This window comes from Emydura macquarii, unplaced genomic scaffold (genome assembly GCF_026122565.2).
Source record: "Emydura macquarii macquarii isolate MOO-44397 ecotype Brisbane River unplaced genomic scaffold, CSIRO-AGI_Emac_v2 contig_383, whole genome shotgun sequence".
Lineage (NCBI taxonomy): Eukaryota > Metazoa > Chordata > Testudines > Chelidae > Emydura > Emydura macquarii.
Genome location: NW_027130520.1, coordinates 10,890,012 through 10,911,302, shown reverse-complemented (window position 1 = coordinate 10,911,302; position 21,291 = coordinate 10,890,012). Strand labels below are relative to the sequence as shown.

The 21,291-nt window shown below is 41.0% G+C and overlaps 1 protein-coding gene across 6 annotated transcripts in view; it reads right to left on the bottom strand.

Annotated features, from left to right (window-relative positions):
- Positions 1-21,291, bottom strand: part of OXR1 (oxidation resistance 1) — a 443,668-nt gene that overhangs the window by 121,019 nt on the left and 301,358 nt on the right. For 2 of the 6 annotated variants that reach the window (XM_067537386.1, XM_067537385.1), the window contains exon 1: positions 9,240-9,539. The exons of the other annotated variants lie outside the window; for them this stretch is intronic. In XM_067537386.1, the coding sequence (XP_067393487.1) occupies positions 9,240-9,417 (178 nt within the window). In that variant the 5' untranslated portion in view covers positions 9,418-9,539. Of the gene's footprint in view, positions 1-9,239; positions 9,540-21,291 lie in introns of those variants that run through there. 6 annotated transcript variants of the gene reach the window in all.

Sequence of the window (21,291 nt, the reverse complement as noted above, 5' to 3'; positions counted from 1 at the left end):
TATTTCAAGTTCTCGTCGTCTCTAGAAAGCCCAATTTGAACCAGTATATGCAAACCACCCCAGTGGGTGGTACCTCTCTGGAGTGGTTTAGTCTCAGCAATGCACCTTAGTCACCTCCTAACTGTTTTTAGTTCCTGGAGGGGCTGTGGTAACCCCTGCTCTATGGAAAGGAACACAGTCAGACAAACAATTAATAAATTTCATACAACTGTGCAAGACACTGCTTGGGCTGCAATATCTATCACAATAGCTATTAGAACGGTTTAATAAGGTGGTATGTTTTCTACCTATTGATAACACCACTATGTTTCCCTGTTACATGATCCAGGGGATGTGGTGGTTAAGCAACTTTGTCTTGGTGTGACTGAGGCACGAATAAAGACAAGTTGGTTAAAACTCAACCAAGCTAAAACGGAAGTGACAACTGGGAGAAATGTCTCCAATTATACTGCCTCTTGGATCAAAGGCCTATGCTAACCAGTTAAAACTTCAGTTCACAAATCTGAGGTCTTGGTCTACTGCCAGCTCATACTAGATAATGCCTTGGTCACCACTGCTATCTGGCTATCTTGATAACAACAAAAACAAAAAAGTGCTTTTTTTTTTTTTAAATGTTAGAAACAATCCTTAATACTTCATTATTCCCTACAAATTACAACCCATCATTTTAAACTGTGTTATCTAACAGTTTTGGGATATGTTTGCCTTTTTATTTAAAAAAAAAAAAAAAAAAAAAAAAAAATGAACGCACCACTATCCCCTCCATCCATACCCACACCCAGCCCAAGACAACTTCACCTTTCCCTTGGCCACATGGCAATCCTTTTTCTCAGATCTGCACCTCTTATCACCACAAGATTAGACTACAGCAATGTATTTTACAAGGAATACACCTTAAGTCCACTCAGAAATGGAAGCAAATGCAGCAGCTTGTATGTTAAACACAGTATCTCACTGTAAGCAATGACATCAGTGTACCACCATTTGTACTGGCTACCTGTGAGTTTCCACCTAGAGTTTAAAGTGATGACCTATAAAGCACTAAATGGTGCCTCTGCATCTCACAGATCCCACCCTTGCCTCTCATATTTACTACAGGCTAGTAACATCTGATCAGTTTCTGAAGTCTTATTTCTGATCCTTTTTTCATACTAGTGTTCTTTCTAAACAAGAAAGACAAAACAATTAACAAGTTAGGTGAGGTCCCACCTTGTCTCTCTAATATCCTGGGACAGACATGGCTACACCTGCATTGCATGAAACACTAAACAATCAAACATATCCATTTAATGTGTTTAGTTTTGGATCTATATTGTGGTCCAATCAATTTTCAGCCTAACTTTCCTTTGTCTTTAATGGAAACTGGACTAGGACCTAAGACCAGGGTCTGAATGCCAGCACCTCAGCTGATAGGTTAGAGAGAAAAAGACCATCTTACTTAAGGGTAGGTCTTCAATGCAGAGTTAATTTCAGTTAACTACAATCAAGCTAACCTAGCTCAAATGAGAGTGGTCACAATGTAAAACACTCAAGCTACACCTAGTAGTAATGTCAGCAGTTGACTCACTGCACTAACATGAGCTTTAGCCTCTAACTCTTGACAGCCCAGTCAACTAAAGTTAAAGGTCTGTGTGGACTCAAATTAGAGGCAACATTTAAGTTGTAACTAGTTAACTGTGCAAAAGAGAAGTCTTAAGGTAACCAGGAACCAAACACTACCCAGCACCTGGAAACAATTAGAAGCCATTACAAATTACATTACATCGATCCATGCATTAAATATGAGCAAGCAAGCAGAAGCATGCATTTTGAATCAGGTGACATTTCTAGGAAGAAGCAAACTTGCTTTTATTTAGAATGTTTCTCAAAGTTTTCATGAGACATTAATAGTTTTTGTTTAAAAATAGTAAGAAGAGAAAAACCCACAGTGCTCTGTAACATAGAAGGAAATTCAGTAATATACTAGATATGTCAAAGCGATTAGTGGAGATGACAACATGGCTTTGCTATATCTAGTACTTTTATCTTCTGTCAAACTTGTTAGCCTGACAAGTTATTTTGTATGAATTTCAGTGAGGTAACTACTGACAAAATAGACTGTTTAAACTAGTGTGCTTGCTCACATGCAATGAATTCAGTGTCCTAACTCTGTTCTTCACATTTAGAAATATGAGAGACTGCTCAGCATATACCTACATATTTATAGGTTCAGATGTAAAAATACACTACAGTGAGATTATTTTCTAAAGAAACCTATTTCTCACCGTTGGGGCAACCTCAGATATGACAGCAAGGTGGACAACTAATTAAATTTAAGGTATAAAAAATCTTTAAAATGTTTATGAGTTCCAGAGGGGTAGCCGTGTATCCTGCATCCGACGAAGTGGGTTTCTGCCCACGAAAGCTTCTGCCCAAATAAATTTGGTAGTCTAAGGTGCCACAGAACTCCTGCTGTTTTTTTTTAAAATGTTTGCCTGCTTTCCTCAACCAGAAAACATACACTGCATAATAGCTAATCCTCTCAAAAAGTCAAATAGCAAAATACTAACATGGAAGAGTGAATTCTCCAATGTCACATGTTTATAATTTTAAGATACTAAACAATGTTATTTAAAATGTATATTACGTCAGTGAAATCTACAAGTTTCTACATTAGTTTGGAGATCAGAGTTTCTGAATTTCACATAATTTTTCCATACTTTATCTTAACACAGTTTAGTCATACTTTTGAAAATGATTAAAACAAAAAACAAAAAAAAACCCCACATACACAACACATTTAGATTGGGATCAAATGTGAAATGGAAGCCCTAAAGGAATTTAAGATAATTATAAGTGAACTGGAGTGACTGGAGGGCAGATTAGACATGGGCCTGAATCAGAACCCTGGATGCACACACCCTTACAATTTGGAGTAGTTAAGCCCAGATTTTTAAAGGGATTTATGCATTGTAACACTGAGCACAGCAATGCCCAACGGATTTAGGGGCCTAAATTTCATTCTCAAAAGGGATTTCAGAGTCAAAATCCCATTGACAGTAGATACCTTTTGAAAATGAGATTCACACTTCTCAATCAGTTAGACATTTCAACTCTGAGCACAGCAACACCTAAATAACTTTAAAAAAAAAAAAAAAGTCTGGGCCTTAGGCTTCAATAGCAGATCCTAACTTTGCATTTCAGTGCCCAGATCTAACTAGAATGGAAGTTGGAATTAAAACTTAGCTGCTGCAGTTCACTACTACACCTTCTATGAAACAATAAGGCATGATGGCTGCTAGTTAAAGCTTGCCACAAGAAGGAAGCATTCAAGACAACTAATTTCTGCCCATTGTTTAGAAGACTAAGTAACTATGAGAGCAGAACAACTGCTGCAGCATGTTGTGCCTATGCTGTTCTGCCAAGGAAGCCCATACCTCTCTTGAACCATATCAACAGCCATCCATCCCCGGTTTTCAGCAGCACCTTCACACAAGCCACCTTTCATTAACCGTAGCCTTAACTGTTACACAGTAACAATTTTCTAGTACAGTATAAGCACCTGCACTCTCACACAATTTAATGGGGGGGGGGAGGGGAACCAAAACAATCAATATGATTCAGGCTCACTTTGCTACAGGGTGGATAAAAATCAATGTTTGATTTTTTTTTAAAACAGATTTTTTTTTTTAAATCATCAATACTACATTTGTTTCTCGTTTAAAAAATAAGTTACAATTAAATTTCATCACAAACATGCTAAACCTACACTTACAGTCTCCTAAAAATGCATTAATGGCTCTAGTCTGACCAGCCTAACTACTAGCTCTTGCTTCTTGAAAGTTCTGGGCTTTCAGTTTCTGTTTCTCAGCAGTTTAAAGTCACATGTGCAAAGAAAGAAACAGGCTGTACAGCATTGTTGTTGTTCTGTGCTTAGGTGGTGGTGGAGCTGGGCCAAGAAAGGCAGAGGAGTTAGTTAAGACACTGTCTTAAGATAGCTTAAAAACAAAGGACAGAGAGAGTGGAAAGGAACAGCGGAGTGGACTGGAAAGAAAAAAGGAGAAATTCAACGTACACAGCTTCCTATATTCCCCCCACACTTTTGCCACAGAAAAACTGTCATGGCTTCTGGGCGTAAGAGTGACCCTATCTGGGAATATTTTGAAGAAATTCTTTCCTTGGGTAAAAAAGAAAGATGTGTCAAGTGTAAGCAGTGCAAGAGGAGATGCAGGGCTTAGTTGCAAGAACGAAACATAATGAAAACTGCTTATTGGGAGAAAATGATGTGGATATGTCTGAAGAACAGTGTGGATCAACTGGTTAGTAACTTAAATAATTCACTTTGCAATACATCATTCTGCAAGACTCTCTTTATACCTTTTAGTATAAGTGTGATTTAACAAGTAAATTCCCAAGCGGTTTGCTATGTTGGATGTTGCTAGAAAAAAAAGTTTAGCTTAGCTAATCCTTAGGCTTGTTTAGTTAGTTAACTAGGTTTAGAATCTATCACCCAAGTATATGGTACAGAAAGCTGCAATAAGAGAAATCTAGAGTTGCCAGTTGCCACTGGATGTCATTTTCTTATTTGATATTACATAATACATGCCCTTTATTTTGGAACATCATGGCCACAGACCATAAGGGAATAGACTTATGGCATCACCATATTTTACTTCAGCATAACTCAGCTTTCTCAATGGAACCCCATCCTACACTTGTTTTCTCAAAAAAACAGAAGTGCCAGTGAGTTCTCTGGGGCTTACTCCAAAATTAAGTGCACTCTAAGTGCAGTCAGTCTTAGCTTTTTTGGTAATTTGGAATTGGATCTGCATCCTGGCTGGAAAAAACCATAAATGATTAACTGAATAATAGAATGAGAAGAACGACTATTCAAAATCATTTTTGAATTGTTTCAGGATTCCATTTAAGCACAAGAGACTTTGACTGTGACTGTCTCTCTGCAACAACTTCAGAGTCATCCGTTGGTACTTTTAGCAGCAGGGTTGCAACTAAACATATTTCAGACAACAAAGTATCAGTAGCAAGCAAAAAAATTCAATCATCCAGTAAAATCACCACCATGGATGGGTTTGTAGTAAGGACCAGCAGATACCAACAAGACACCATAGATTAAAAGATTGCTCGGTTCATTTATGCCACAAATTCTCCTTTTCACAGTTAACAATAAACATTTCACTGACATGGTTGAGTCCTTAGGACCAGTCTACACTTCACCTGGTAGAGTAGACATTGGTGGAAGGTTGCTAGATACAGTGTATGAGAAGGAATTTGAACAGTGTGCAAGAAATACAGAGGGGAAATTTGCTAGTTTAAGCTTTGATGGATGGAGCAATGTACATAATGATCCAGTAATATATGTCTGTGTGACAACAGAAGAAGAGGTTGCATATCTTTCAGAAACAATCGATACATCAGGAAATGCCCACACAACAGAATATTTAAAAGAAGTGGCAGTGAAAGCTGTAATAAAGTGTGAACAAAAATTCAACCATCACATGCACAGTTTTGTCACAGACAATGCTGCAAACATGGCAAAAATAGAAGATACTTAGAAGAAGAAACAGAAGGATGCTCCTTAATAACATATGATGCAGTGCCCACTTAATGCATCTTTTAGACAAAGACTTAAGTACATCTTCTCCAAGAATAAAAAAATGTTGTTGAAGTTGCAAAATACTTCCATTAAAACCATTTTGCTTCAGCTTCACTGAAGAGAGCAGGAGGATCCAAACTAATTCTCCCTCAAGATGTTTGATGGAACCGTGTGGTTGATTGTTTTGAACAATTTATTAAGAAATGGCCTATTCTCAAAACTTTGTGAAGAAAACCATGATAAAATAGATGGAAGCATATCTCATCCAAAGTATCTAACACTGGATTCAAGAGGAATGTAAAGGATATGCTCAGTATACTGACGCCAATATCCATAGTCTTACACAAACTTTAGAGAAATTGTTGCTGCATTGCTGATGCTGTCGAAATTTGGAGGCACTTCAGGGGACGTTGAAGAAAGAAATACCTCACCGGAAAGTTAATCCGCAGGCAATAAAGAAGTGAATCAATCAAGCACTAACTCCACCTCATTTTCTTGTGAACATTCTTGATGTCAGATATAAAGGTAGATTCCTAACTTCTGAAGAAGATGCTGCTGCCATGGCATGGGCATCTCAAAATCACTCCTCAGTTATGCCACTCATAACAAATTTCAGGGCTGGAGTAGAACCATTTAAACAGTACATGTTTACTGATGATGTCTTGAACAAAGTCACTCCCCTGAATTGGTGGAAATCATTAGCCAGGCATCTGAAAACAGAGTTCCTTCAGTTGCTAAGCCAACTTTTCATAGCAGTAGCTTCCTCTACAGGCACAGAGAGAATATTTTCATCGTTTGGTATTATTCACTCAAAGCTAAGAAAATGACTAGGAGTTGAAAAAGCAGGAAAACTCATATTTCTGTTTCAGTCTATGAATAAAAATGACAGTGGGAGTGGGGAAGATGAGAGCTAGCTGTAGAAATTTTAAGGACAGCGTACGTTTAGTGTTTTGATGACTTGCCTGTTAGAGTTAATAAAATTTGAAACTAAAAAAAAAAAAGAGTTTACGGACAGCCATCAGCTGGCAGAGACTGCTGCAACTGCAAATGTGAAACATTTATGTAAAATTTAAGATTTAGTTTAATAAAATAAGTGCTAGTGTTTGGGATTTAGTTCTTACCATTCCTAATGTACTGCTGCTGCATCTGTAGCTTGACACAGGTAATGAGTATTATGTACTATTCCCTAAATTAACAAACATCAAGTTATCTAAAAAATTACAAAGTATACCCTCCTAGATGTTGTAAAATGTTGTATTGAGTTGTAAATTAACATTTTAGTGATCAGATTTGCACCATTTTTTAAGAAATATGTGAAGCAGTATCAGTGGGAAACGATTTAAATCAATGATTTTCTCAGTGACTTAAATCAAGTCATCCTGCTTTGCTGAAGTGCCAGAGACACAGCCAGGGAAGAAAATTATAAAATATTTAAGACTAACTGGTTGAATTCTCCTCCCATTTTTCACAATAAGTTAATGCATCAAAGGAGATGCTTTGGACCTGAGGTTCTCAACCATGGTTACAAACACCCCTGTGGGTACACAGGTCTTCCAGGGGTACATCAATGCATCTAGATATTTGCCTAGTTTTACAACAGGCTACATAAAAAGCACTAGCGAAGTCAGTACAAACTAAAATTTTATACAGACAATGACTTGTTTATATTGTTCTATACACTGAAATGCAAGTACAGTATTTATATTCCAGTTCATTTATTTTATAATTATATGGTAAAAATAAGAAAGTAAGCAATTTTTCAGTAATAGTGTACTAAGACACTTTTGTATTTTTATGTCTGATTTTGTAAGCAAATAGTTTAAGTGAGGTGAAACTTGGGGTATGCAAAAAAAATTAGACTTCTGAAAGGGGTATCATCGTCTGGAAAGATTGAGAACCACTGCTTTGAACTAATGACTAGATCCCTATCTTAGAAAGTGGTGAGTAAGAGAGGTTTGGGGTACATGACTAGAAAGGATTGTTAATACTCTTTTGTAAGGCAAAATGTCAGACTTTCAATAGACTGTTCAGAAAATATCAAATGAAGGTATATCTTTGTGTAATAACTGGTATTAGCCTACTCATCTCAAGCTTCCCTGCTGGGGAGAGAGGAGGTTAAAAAGTGATATTGTAGCAGCTCTAACTCCAGATATATTTTATCTCATAGATATCTTCAAACCCTATCAGGCTACCTCTGAGCATGAGTTTGATAGGAAACTATATAGTTCTTCAATCCTGAATATAAACAAGAAAAACGATCATGCTGGTTTTATTAACTTTAGCTGCAGCCTTTGTTACTGTTGACCACCATGCATTGGCTTTACTTGCCTGCAAAACCTCAAGGGAGAGGATACAAGGGGCCTTTTGTGGCTTTACATCTTCCTCTTAATAAAGGCTTGAAAAGTTTCTCCAATACCAACAAGCTGAGGCAAATATGCATACCATTCCCGCAAAACTAGGCATCCCAAAAATCATGCTCCTGAAGTGTAAAGGAACAGGATTATTGTGTAATGTTCATTGTGGATGGCATTTAATCAATATATTGTCAATCACATTGTTTGAAACAAAACTTCTCAAACCCAGGAAACAGAGATAAGTTAAATTGCCACATAAGCTTAAATCTGCCTTCTTTAGCTATGTCCCTATGTCCATAATACACATATACACACACACACACACAAAAGGCAGAGAAAAGTGTAACTAATGGGCAGGCACTACTTGCACTTGACCTATGCTAAAAACTGAGCCTACTCTTCCAACAGAATACCACACTTGTAAAATTTTACACCATATCATAACCTTTTACAAAGCATTCACACTTACACACAGGATGCTACCTAAACCTATACTTTCCCCTACCCATCAGTACCACCACAGACTGGTCATATACCCCATCTCACTACTGACAAACCCATGCCAGGACGACCCTAGTGCCCTTCTACAAGCCAAGCTACACAATTCTCTATTGTAATGATGCAGACCTGAACCTCAAGGTACATATGTACCTCTTCCCTTTGATCACACGAATTGGGGGGGGGGGGGGGGGGCTCAGCCCCAGAACTTCATATCACAATCACAACTCTTTCAAACTCTTCCAACTTAGTTCTCTCCCATTCAATATAGCTACACCTAACAGCAAATGCAGCTGAAATGCATGCACATAATTCCCAGAGGCTATTACCAGCTCCCAGAGGGCAGGGGATAGGGGACGGTCAGAGTTAAGGCTGACTAGGTGTTTACTTTACCTCTATTTCCTGGTTTTCAGAAGTTTGAGTTGTGCTGAGCTCAGCGGTCTGAAACGGCACAAACTATCAGCAGGCTACTCGAACTCTGCCTTTAGGTTTTGATTTTTTAAACCTACAGTGGGCGCTGCAGTCTGTGTCTCACCCCCACCGCACACAGGGAGGGGAAAGGATGCCCACAGACTGGCTTGGGCTCATGCCCTGCTCTAACCCACCCACCCTGACACAGAACGGAGGGACTCTTCCCCTACTCACCAACACCCCCTGCCTCCCACAGGGCATGTTCACGCTACCCCCCATCCCACTGCCCCATGGCCCCTTCCCACACAACTGACATTACTCACAGACACATAACGCCCCCTCTTGACTGCTCCCTCTACCACCCCGAGACTGCCCCGCCTTACAGCTCTCCCTGGTGCCGGTGCCTGGGGCGGACGCTGGGCCTGCGTCCGGGCCCCTCTGGTGCAGGGAGTCGAGGAAGCGGACCTGGCGGGGACCCCCGAGCGCGGGCCCCCACAGGCGGTTGGCGGTGCCGCGCAGCAGGCGGCCGCTCTTGCCGGTGAAGGCGGTGAGGTAATCCATGGCCGCAGCGCGGCTCAGGGGGCGCCGGCGGGGGAGGGCCCCATGCCGCCCGGAGGAACAGGGAGGCTCCGGCCGCGCCGAGCCCGACTCACCAACTTGTACAAACTAACTTTAGAGCGAGCCGAGCCGAGCCCCGCCCCGCCCCGGCCCGCCCTTAAAGGGGCCGCGTCCCCTAGCGGGCTTTGGGCGAGCGGCCGCAAATTCCCGCCGTCCGTCCCCGAACAGCGCGGGCGGGCTTGGCCTGGTGGGAGCGTGACAACGACGGGGGAGGGAATCGTCCCGCACACACCAGCCCGGGACGGGCCGAGGGCAGCATGCACGAAGGGAGAGAGGTAGGTGGAGGGGGGGGAGTGCCATGTGAATGGTTTGGTGGGCGTGTCAAGTATCCTGTGTAGTGTGTGCTGTGGAGATACGTGCCTGTGTCGCAAGGGTGCATGTATCTATCAGCCTGCCTGGCAGAATGTCTGCCTGCCCGCCCGCCCTCCTGGCAGGGGTGAACGTGCTGTGGGTGAGTGCCCTGGGGGTGGGTGTATCCACTAGGGGCCTATGCAGTGCGGAGCATTACACACATTATTTCCCCTTCAGAAAATCAGTGTATTATCTATCCCCTGTTGGTGAGAGGTTGGTGGTTGGGTGCTCTGTGAGAGGAAGAAAGAGGAATGGGAGACGGAGTGCACTTAGAAGTTTTGCAAACTTTGCTTCTCCTCTCCCATGAAACAAAACAGCCCACCTGTTACTACACTCTGGGCAGTATTCTGCAGAAATGCTGACCCCGAATGCTGCAGCAACTGTCATAAACAATAGTGTGTATGCACCATTATTATGATGATAGGCTCTTGTATTTTTTAATACCAAAGGTCTGCCACCAGTGCATGTACATGAGTTATTATTTCATTCTGATCTCAGGCCACTGCCATCCTCACATTTCAATAAACTTTGTTTTTGTTTTTCCAAGTTCGATGGCTAGGAATGTTTCTGTGGAAGCTGATCATTTTTCCATGCATATGCCAAGATTCGGGCTATTAGTTTATTATTATTATTGGGTTATTCATGGGGGGGGTGGGAATGTTCTTCCCTTTGTTGTGGGAAACCAACACAACCCAGATCCTGATGTTACATCCTCTGACCTGCGTGAGTACTGGGGTGTTTTACCAGTTACCACCTGTTGCAGTTTGTATTTCTTTTATCTTGGTTCTGGTGCCTCACAACTCTTTGTGTTATGGTGTGATTTATGCTGTGCAAACATTCAAAGATTTGGTTAGTATTGCCCGGATCCACAAAATTCAGCAGTGCAAAACCTAACTTTTAGGTGCCTAGAAAATCACCAGAACAACAATGGAATCTACAAAGTCAAAGTGAGGCACCAACTTTCCCTACACAATGAAAGAGGAGAGATAGGTGCCTAAGAACGGGATGCACTAAAGTCGAAAGCTCCCTAAATTAGTCAGTGGGAGATACCAATGAGAGGAGTGTGTTCTAAGTCCTACCCCTCTGATGAAGTTTGCTGCCTAAGACGGGATGCAGGGCAGTGCCTATCTGTGCAAGGAGGTTAGTGGTGATCCATGAATAGGAACCCGTCTGCTGGAGTCAGGCAGTTTATGTGTGCCTAAGACATTTTTTTGCAAGAAATGCCAGAGGAGATGAAGTGGTGCATTCCCCTTATAACTTTTAGCCCTGTGTTTAGAACTCTCCCAGGATGTGGGAGACCCAGTTTCAATTCTCTTCCCTGCCTGATGGGGGCAAAGGATTGGGACGGGGTCGCTTACTTTTCAAACTATAAGCAACAGTGGTCACAAGCTTGGTTAAAAGAGGAGGGTTCTGTAGTGGGGTTTGCAACCTTCTCAGGTAAAACCTTACTGCATCAGAAACAGTTCACTTAAACCCAAACTTCAGAACTGTAGATGAAAATGGAGCTCCAAATCTAAGCATAACAGATCCCAATGAAAGTTGAAAAGAAGTTGAGGTCTTGAGACATCAAATCCTGATGACTAAATCTGTAACATGCAATGTACATATTTCGTATAGTATGGGAAAGCTGGCACAAGCTACAAGAGACATGAAAAATACCATTTAAACATACTTAGCATCAGTGAGCCGATACAGGCAGGGAGTGGCAAGGCAGTGTCTAATGGTACCACAATCTTGTACTCAGAAGGAGGAATTCATGAAAGATCTATCGGAACTATGCTGGATAACATCAGAGCAAAGACCCTGCTGGCTTAGGAGCCAATGAATGACAGAACAACAACAGCCAGCCTGCAAACAAAACATGGTAAGTGTACAATAATCCAAGTATATGCACCAACAAATAGAGCAGGTAGATTGTATTGTTTTCACTCTCACAAGCAGGTGCAGCCAGTGTTGGATGACATACATACCTAACCATGACATCAAGTTGATGGTAGGCAACTTCAAGGCATAAATTGGCAACAACTCTACTGTCTGTGAAAGAGTCATGGGCACAGCAGAGGAAGGCCTCTGAACTGATAATGGCAAATGACAATTGAATCTCTGTGGCACAGCCACCCTAAAGGTTAGAGGCACTCTCTTGCAGCACAAAAGGATTTACAAGCTCACGTGGAGATCAACAGACAATATGACTATCAACCACTTAGACCATGTGTGTATATCTAGGAGATGGGCATCTTCTTTGCGGGATGTCAGAGTTGGCGGAGGAGCAGATGTGGGCTCACATCATTATCTTTTAGTGGTCACATTACAACTTAAGCTCAAAAAGATCATAAAGACAAAAAGTGTTATAGCAACAGAAAAAGTTCAAGTAAAAAGGAAGGAGATCAGATTCCAGATGGCACTTTGTAGTCAAAGGCCTTTCTTCAGTAAAGAGCAGCGGCCATTAACTATTGTTCCATCTAAACTGCACCAAAACAATATAATATGGTTGTTAAAAAAGCATTCCAGCCCTAAAGTAGTATAGCACCAACAGTGACCAGATAGATAGACAGACATTAAGATGTTTAAAGGAAAACTTTGCAAGATAACACTGTCTGGCAGAATCACTTATCAGCAGTTTCAGTTGGGAAATCTATACTTCCCTTTTGTTTTACCTTTAAATGTTTCTGTCTGTTGTGTAACTGATTTTGCAAAATTTAAATTGACTCCTGTATGTAAAAGGTAGTGTGCTAGGATTGGTGAAAAACATTGTTTTGTAATACTTTAGTTAAAATGATTGGTTAAGGTATAGATAAGCAGGACCTAAGTTTGACTATATAAACCGGGGTCCAAGAAGAAATTCTTTGGAACTTAATTCTGGGACTCAGCCCAAGATCAAAACTACCAGAACTCGATATCTTGCACAACCATTCCATGCAGAAGCCGAAGCCCCAGATGATCCAATTCCAAGTGGCCATTGGAAAGAGGTCACCTGCTTTATTAGGAGGGGTGAGAATTATATGTTTGGCGTGTGTATTCTGTTGATCAATTGCTAATAAATTCAAGTTGAGTTATTAATGTTAATAATATAATTATATATATATATATATATATATATACTATATTATTATAATAATAATATAATAATAATATTGTTAATATTACTTTGCTAATAAATTCAAGTTAAAGATATTACTTTGTAAAGGCTCTTTTGCTGGGAAAAGGTCCTGCCAACCCACAGAGAGTTACGCTTCGAGTCCACAGAAGGGTGGGGTGGGTGCCCTAGATTTTGCAGGTAATAACTTAGCAACTGATCCAGTGTTTTACAGGACCAGGCTGATGAAAGTCTGGAAACCAGATGGTTAAACTGGAAGAAGACAGTAGTTTGAGAAGCAGATGAACTGGTGGCCCACCAAAGAGGGTGGAAGAAAGATGCATGGATTGCATCTGGAACACTGATGAGCAGAAAGCTCTGAAAAGAAAAGGAACAGTGCAAAACACAGGCAGAAATCTTAGAGGCATATGCAAGATACAGAAAATAAACAAGGAAGAGGTTAAGGCAAAGACCGAAAATCCCTGGGTTTAGGAGAAAGCTGCAGACGCAGAAGGAGCACAGAGGGGAGACTTCAGTCAGCTCTACTGAATAGTAAGAGATCTCTCAGGAAGAAATGGACTGTCACAGGTGATGCCCATCAGGGACTCTCATGGACACATGTTGAAAATGCAATACTGTCCACAGCCAATGATCATCCACAGGTGGAGAGAAATACCAAGGCTAAGTTAGAAATAGAAGAGGGACCAGTAGCACCCAATGAAAGTATAACAACCATCAAAGGCCTCAAACAGGGAAAAGCTCCCAGGGTTCAGAGAATTCATGCAAAGGTACTAAAGGCAGAAGGTGAAGTTCTGACTGAGCAGCTAATAAAACTTTGTAATGAATTATTGGTGAAAGAACAAATGCCACAAAACTGGAAAGAGGGTATCATCTTGGCATTGCCAAAAAGAGTGATCACAGCACACAAACTGGAGATGTACTATATTGTTATTAATCCTGGGCAAAGTATCACCTATTTTTATGCTGAATAGAATGAAGAAAGCAATGGATGAAATATTATGAGAACATCTGGATTCTGTCCAGGTGGATCATGTTGTGAGCAGATATTCACCCTAACAGATCATTGAAAAAGCTACTGCTTTGCAAAACCCCATCTTAATCAACTTTAAGAAAGCATTTGATAGTGTCCACGGAGAAACCCTGTGGAATACTGCTAGAATCCATGGGATACCAGACAAATTGATTAGCATAATAGGCAACTGCACCAATATTCCCCCTCATGATCTAGCAAGGGTACCCACGTTTAGGGTCCTGGCTCCCCAGCTGTCACCTCTCTTGAGCAGAGAGACTTGTCTCATATCTTTCTGGCTGGGGTTTTTCCTGGCTGTGTAGTTCCTTGCCTACACTGTGAGTTCCCCAGCAAGTCAGACTGCCTAAGCAGGCTTTGCTTTAAATGGTGTAATTGCCCACAGTTATAAGATGCTACACCGCTCTTCCTACGCAAGCACATTTATTCTTAAGGTGAGAGCATTACAGAGAAAACATTAAAACAATAACAGAACCTACATGCATGCTAATAAGCTTACGTTTTTCTCACAACAAGAACCCCAGTGAATCTGTGAGTCACTCCCTTGTACAGCTTGACTCTTTGATCAGGGAGTAGGTAATTTTTAGACAATGGGTTTCTCCTCAGGGCCTAGCTTCAAAAGGCTGGGTCTGTAGGTGGAAAATTGCGTTCCCCTACTCCCAAGTATTTCCTAGGAAACCCAGTGAATTTAGTTTATCTCAAATGTTCCTTCTTGACTGGCCCAGTGTTTAAAAGAGTCCTTTGAAGCTCATAACAATTCCCAGGGTTTACATTAGTAATGGCTCCCCCTAGAAACATTGCATACAATCCCACAATAATACATAAATATATGTATTTTTAATACAATGAACTCTAAGATACTGTCAGAAGCAGTTTATGCAGTGTTATTGTAGCCATGTCAGTCCCAGGATATTAGAGACTCAGTGAGTGTATAATATCTTTTGTGGGACCAACTTTTGTTGGTGAGAGAGAGACAAGCGTTTGAGCTTACACAGCTCTTCTTTGGGTCTACCCACACCTGAAGAAGAGCTCTGTGTAAGCTCAAAACATGTCTCTCTCACCAACAGAAGTTGGTCCCATAAAAGATATTACCTCACCCACCTTGACTCACACAAGCAGTTTATGTGATAAAAGTTAGGGGTGCCATTTCAGATTTTGCGCGACAGCTTTAACCGTGATTCCAGGGGCTACTTAGGCACCTAAAAATTCTAGATTTTTTTGCAGCTAATAACTTAGAAATTAGCTGACAGGAGCATGGTAGCTAATTCCTAGATAAAGAAAGAAAATTAAATAAATATTGGACCCACTCCTCTCTAATATTAACATGTTCTGACATCTTGTGTCAAGTCACTTAAAGGATGCTGGTTAGGTTTAGAATTTTAATGTATATTATTACTTTATTACAAACTCTTGCATACAATAATTGAAACAATGGTAGAAAAATATAGATTACTTTCTATCATTTAGGCGACTTACTTTTTGCAGTTCACCAAGATTGGTATAGATCATTTAACTTTTGGAAGCATCCTACTTGGGAAAGGCCCTGTGAGTTTATACTGCATGTGCCTGGAGTTCTAGGATTACCATACTACAAATAATAGACTAGAAACTGACTTTAAACAGGAATGAAACTGACACTTTCAAATCACTTTTACAGTATTGCCAACCCCAAATAATCAAAAATCATGAGTCAGATTCACCAAAAATCATAAGACTGTCTTAAAAATCATGAGATTATATAAAAATAATAGATTTGATGTTCTATTTATCTTCTGCTGTTTGAGCCTTTAGGGCGCACTAGGTTCACATTTTGAAGTTTTCTCCACAGCCACAAGGGCTAGAAACTTACTTTTCTTTTAAGAATGAAGGCTGAAATCATCACATATCCACTTAACTCCAGGAGCTGGGGCTTTAAAGAAAATAATTATCATGAGACTCATGATAAAAACATGAGAGTTGGCAACACTGCATGTTTAAAGGCTAGTTACTTTCCAGAAGGCTCTTAAGCACAACACTACAGTGATTGAATTGCAGTTCTCATAACAGAATATTTAAAACCAAACACCAAGAAAATTCCACATTTTAAAGTTGAGAAAAAAATTGAATCTTCTGAGGTATATCAGGGCTGCAGGCAGGAAAGGAAAATAAACAGGCACAGCAGACCTGGGCAGCTTTTCCTCTTGAAAAAAATTTGGAGGGTCAAATCTTCCATTCCTTAATCAGGTAAAACTTCTATTGCCATCAGCGCCTGCACTCACAGATATCTCACATCTCCCTCTTTTCTGAATGTAACCTTGGCTCAGGGGGCTTGGCTGTATTTTTTCTGAGTCCCCTGTGATCTCTCTTTCAAACCTCCCCTCTACCTGCACAGAGGGATTCCTGTCTACTGACTCATCTAAGGACTTTCAGATCCTCAATCTAATCACCAGCCCTTTCTTATTTTATCACCCTGCCTCTGTGTGTAAACAAAATACTGACACCCTGCCCCAGGGGCACAAGGTGGGAGCAGTCCCTCCTCTGCAGAACTCTCATAATTTTGTGGTGCTAGGATGTGTACTGCAATCAGACCCCCTGTAAAAAAACTGGGGGAAGCCCCCCCTACTTCCCCTGATGAAAGTAGATGTGCAGTAAGATCGAATACATTCCTAGGTGAGTGGTTTGATACCGTGGCTGGAGTTAGACAAGGGTGTGTAGACAAGTTAGACAAGGACATGTCACCCATATGCCAGAACACTGGCTTCCAAAAATCCTCCTTTATGGTGAATTAAAGGAAGATAACCTGGCTGGGGATGGTCAGAAGCTACGCTATAAAGACATCCTTAAGAAACCTCTGAAGACAGTGGACATCGATGTGGACATATGGGCCAGATACTAACAAATGAAACAAAGCAACTGGAGGGGGTTGTTGAATCTAAAAATCAAGTTCTGCTTTGTTTCAAGATTTGTGATTCATAGATTTTAAGGCCAGATGGACCTTAGATCATCTAGTCTGATCTCCTATGCCATAGAATTTCATTCAGTTACTCCTGTTGTGAGTCCACTAAATTGTGTTAATGTTTATGCCAGTTTTTATTTTTTCCAAACTACTTTGCTTGTTTCTAATCATAACATGATGCAATGATGTGGTACTTCTAGCTGTAAATGAAATGTGTTATTTTAATTAAAGATCATGTTTAAATAGTATCAATTCCTTCTTTATTTAAACATTCTGAACATTTTACAGAAGTAATTGGTAATCCTAATACTAATGTGAAAACAAAACCAACAGTACAATGCTATGAGCATAGCCCTACAAATCTGTTTAAGGACACAATCCTGCAAAGTGCTGAAAGCCACAATTTCTTTGAACTACAAATCAGGTGGGTGGATTTTTTTGTTCTGACTATAGAAAAATATTTTCATAATCAAGGCTTTTTGGTTACTGCAAAAACAACGAGAGTTTTGTGGCACTTTAAAGACTAACAAATTTAATATTAAATTTTAAATTTGTTAGTCTTTAAAGTGCCACAGAACTCTCGTTGTTTTTGCTGTATACAGACTAACACGGCTACCCCTCTGGAACCATTTTTGGTTACTGTTTAGTGAAAATACCCTATTTAAAATATTAGCTTGAATAGGCACCTTCATTGTCCTAACCTGACAGGTGCTTTAAAAATAAATTAAAAGACTTCAGCTGGTTATATTGCTTAGATCTGGAGTAGAGTAACTAAGTCTTGATCTACACTAGAGAGTTTTGTTGACAAAAAACAATCTTGGTATACACACTTCAATGACCCTTTTGTCAACTAAACTGCCCTATTTTGTCAGCAAAATAAAACGTAGAGCCTTTTTTGGCAAAGTTTTTGCAAAAAAGCACATGTGTAGACCCTGCCCTTAGGTAATATCGCTGAAAATAGTTTCCCAGCTATCCCAGCATGCCATCCTGAGTGCTTCTCTGGTAAGCAGTTTGAGCTCTGCCACCTTGCAGCCCTCTGCCTCCACCCCTCCCCTTTCAAAGCCCCAGGAAGTTTTCAAGTTAAATCACTGTGGAGTGCAGCAAAGGGCAGTCCTGCCCTGCCTGCCCTAAACTACAGGAGAGGGGTGTAACTCCTGATGTGCCATGCAGAGCCAGGGAGGGAGATGGGGACTGTGTCCCTCTCTCCACCCCTCCCCCTGCGGATGCACGGGACCTGTCTCTGCTGAGGGAGTGGAGGAAGGGGGGATGCCAGCTATGAGCTGTGTGTATAGCAGCTTCTGCCTTGGGATTATTGCCTCCAGCTGCTGCTGTCTGAACTTAAAGAGACAGGACGAGTGCAGACACGCTCACTGTCCCCCAATATATGCTGTCTCTTTGTGTGTGTGTGTGTGTCTCTCTCTCTCTCTCTCTCTCAGATATACACACATTCACTCTCTCGCTTCTCCCTCCCCCCCGCTTCTGTGGGCTTCTTGTGTTTGTGTTCAGCAGTGTCAGCTTGGCTGACAGGGCAGTTTAAAAGCAGCTGACAAACTAGTAGGATGCCCATGGAAGGATGGGATTCAGAAATCTTCATCACGTGACGCTGTGCCTGTCCCGTAAGGCATTGCAAACCCTTCCCACAGTGCTACCCATAGTGCACTGCTCACTTTGTCAACAAAAGAGCTGATAGTATGAATGCTCGTCACTGACAGAAGGAGACAGTGAAGACACGCAACAGCGATTTAATTACAGCAGTGGCTGTAGGCTGGCAAAACTTTTGTCCACAAAACTTTCTAGTGTAGACAGGGCCTAAGAAACCTGTCCTGCAAAGTGCTGAGCTCCCTCTACTTCCACTGGGTGCCCAATGAAGGGGCCACACCACTAAATGGGAATGAAGGTTGTTAGCAACTTGCAGAAGAAGCATTCGGCTCAATGGCAGTTGAATGCACTCAGCACCTTGCAGGATTGTTCCTTAAATTGGTGGGTTGCTGATTTAAACCATACAGCTCAACATTTTACATTTTTTTAAGCATTTGCCAGTTCAGGAGAGAGGGCCAGTTCAAGACCGTATTTTAAATAAAGCTTTTTTATTGACCATAATACTTGAAACAGGAAAGAATATTTTTTTCATGCTGTCAGTAAAAAACACCCAAAATGATTTGTAGAGTAAATGGCAGTCTGTTCCAGAACGGATGAGTCTAAATGAGGAAATACAGAGTCACTGGGTGTACCACAGGATGTTAGTCAGTCTGCCAGCTCCAGAGCCAGATAAACTAACAAGGTCTAATCTGTCCAAAATACTGTCCTTACTACTGAGTTTATTACAAGCGGAATCTTGTCTTCTGTGAGGAAAACTACATCAGTCTGCTGCCCTATTGATATATTTCACATATTGAAAGGATCAACAACATATGGTTCATCTATTTAATCTATCAATATCTAAGCATTGCAAGTGCACCGATAGCTATGGTGTCTGGTTGCTGAGCTTTATGATAATTTGGTCTGGCACATTCACCATTATTCTGGTTATGTACTTTTTTGTGTGGTTATATTCTGTCTATTTCCCCTATCGTTTCAAATGGATGTTTTTCTTCACTTCCAGTCCTACATTGTATGTACTGTTGCTATGTGTTGTTAAACAACTACTACATTTCACCCCAAACTTACCATTAGAATTTTAATTAACATTTTGATAAAGCGTCCTGATGACTGATACTATTTTAGCTACTTTGATCCAGATGGCTCTCAAACGGCTCTAAAAACTGATTATAGAGGGATCATTCACTCCCTACTGAATGCGGGCACCTCTGAGTTGGCATGCCGTATTTATGATTCACCAGAAACACCATGAAACAACAGTTCTATCTAGAAGGGGAAATGAAGAATAAGTTTTCCCATTGAAACTTCAGAGGAAATTTTAGGAAGACAGGATGGATATTACTACCTACACTGAATTTTGGCCATGACAGCAGGATTCAAATGTCTTCTCTTGCAAAAAGTACCATGGGATCTTAATATCTAAAAATGGTACCCCCACTACCTGTCCCCTAACACCACATCCAGGCATTGATTCAGTACTGATTTAGGCCCTGATCTTGCAATTTGATCAGTGCAGGCAGTAGTTCCTACAGTCATATGCACTTACACACGGTGTGTACCATTGGCAGTGGCAAGAAAGAACAGGACTGGCTGCCTACTCAGGTGTGGCCTCACAGCCCTGCTGTCATGGCAGCGGGCTGTGGGGCGAAAACTGAGTGAGTGTGCACATTGTTTGCAGAACTGCTGAGGTTTGGCTCTGTGGGCCCTCTGGAGAGGATGCAGGGCCAAACCTGAGCAGCACTGCAATTCCCATGCACTAGGATCACAATACCACTCACTCAGTTTTGCAGAAGGCTGGCAGGGCCAAACCTGAGTGGGCAGTGGGGCGGCTAGAGCTGCTCCCCTTCACAGCTGCTGTGGAGGCCGGCTCCTGCAACAGAGCTCTCCCCTGGGGGATTGCCTGGCCTTGTCCCACTTCCAATAATCTGTATCCCCTCTCAGCAATGGGGAGTGACACAGCACTTGGACGGGCGAGGCTGGAAGTTCACAGTTGAGCATTGCACAGACTCTAACTGTTCTAAATTACCATTATCCATACCACATCCTATGGCTGGGCAGCTAGATTTTCTTGAAAGTCTCCATTCTGAATACTGACCGGGTTTCACCCTGTCTAGCTTATGAGAGCTGACACAATGGTGGCCGGCAGCAACATTTTCTGTTAAAAAAAAAAAAGCTGATTTTCTGCAATGTTTCTTTTAGATTTTTTTTACTCTTAGCTGGTTTCTGATTAGAAATAGTCTGAACAACCTTACAGAATAACAGTCCCTGATTAAAGTTGCTTTATAACCCTCAGCATCCAGAAACACAATAATGAGTGTTTTTGCCGAGGAAGCTGCTGTTACTTGCATGTGACTTTGTTCAGCACTGTTACATAAATGATAACCACTGAACTGGGTCTGTAAGGATATTTCTGAGAGTTATTTTCTGGTCTGTGACATTAGTGAGCTGGTGTTAGCAAAGGTGCAAGTACTAATTTAAGTGGAGCTCAGTCACTTTCAGCATCATATCATAAGACCCTGAGGGAATGTGTCTTACTCTGTAAAGCTCCAGGTAAATTTATGATGCTGTATTAATGATTTATTTAATAATACACGTTTGATAGTCTCCTAGTGCTATAAGTACAGACACATTTTTAGTTGCATTATGAGATTTTTTCCAATTCTAGGACCTAGTGGGCTACTTCGCAGCCTCAATCAAATTCAGAATGATACCTCTGTGAGCATTTTGGCGTCCATTCTAGAAAGGGGGGCTGGGGAGAGAAATCAACCTTGGCCAAGTAAAAAAGGAAAAAATTAGTAGGAAAATAAA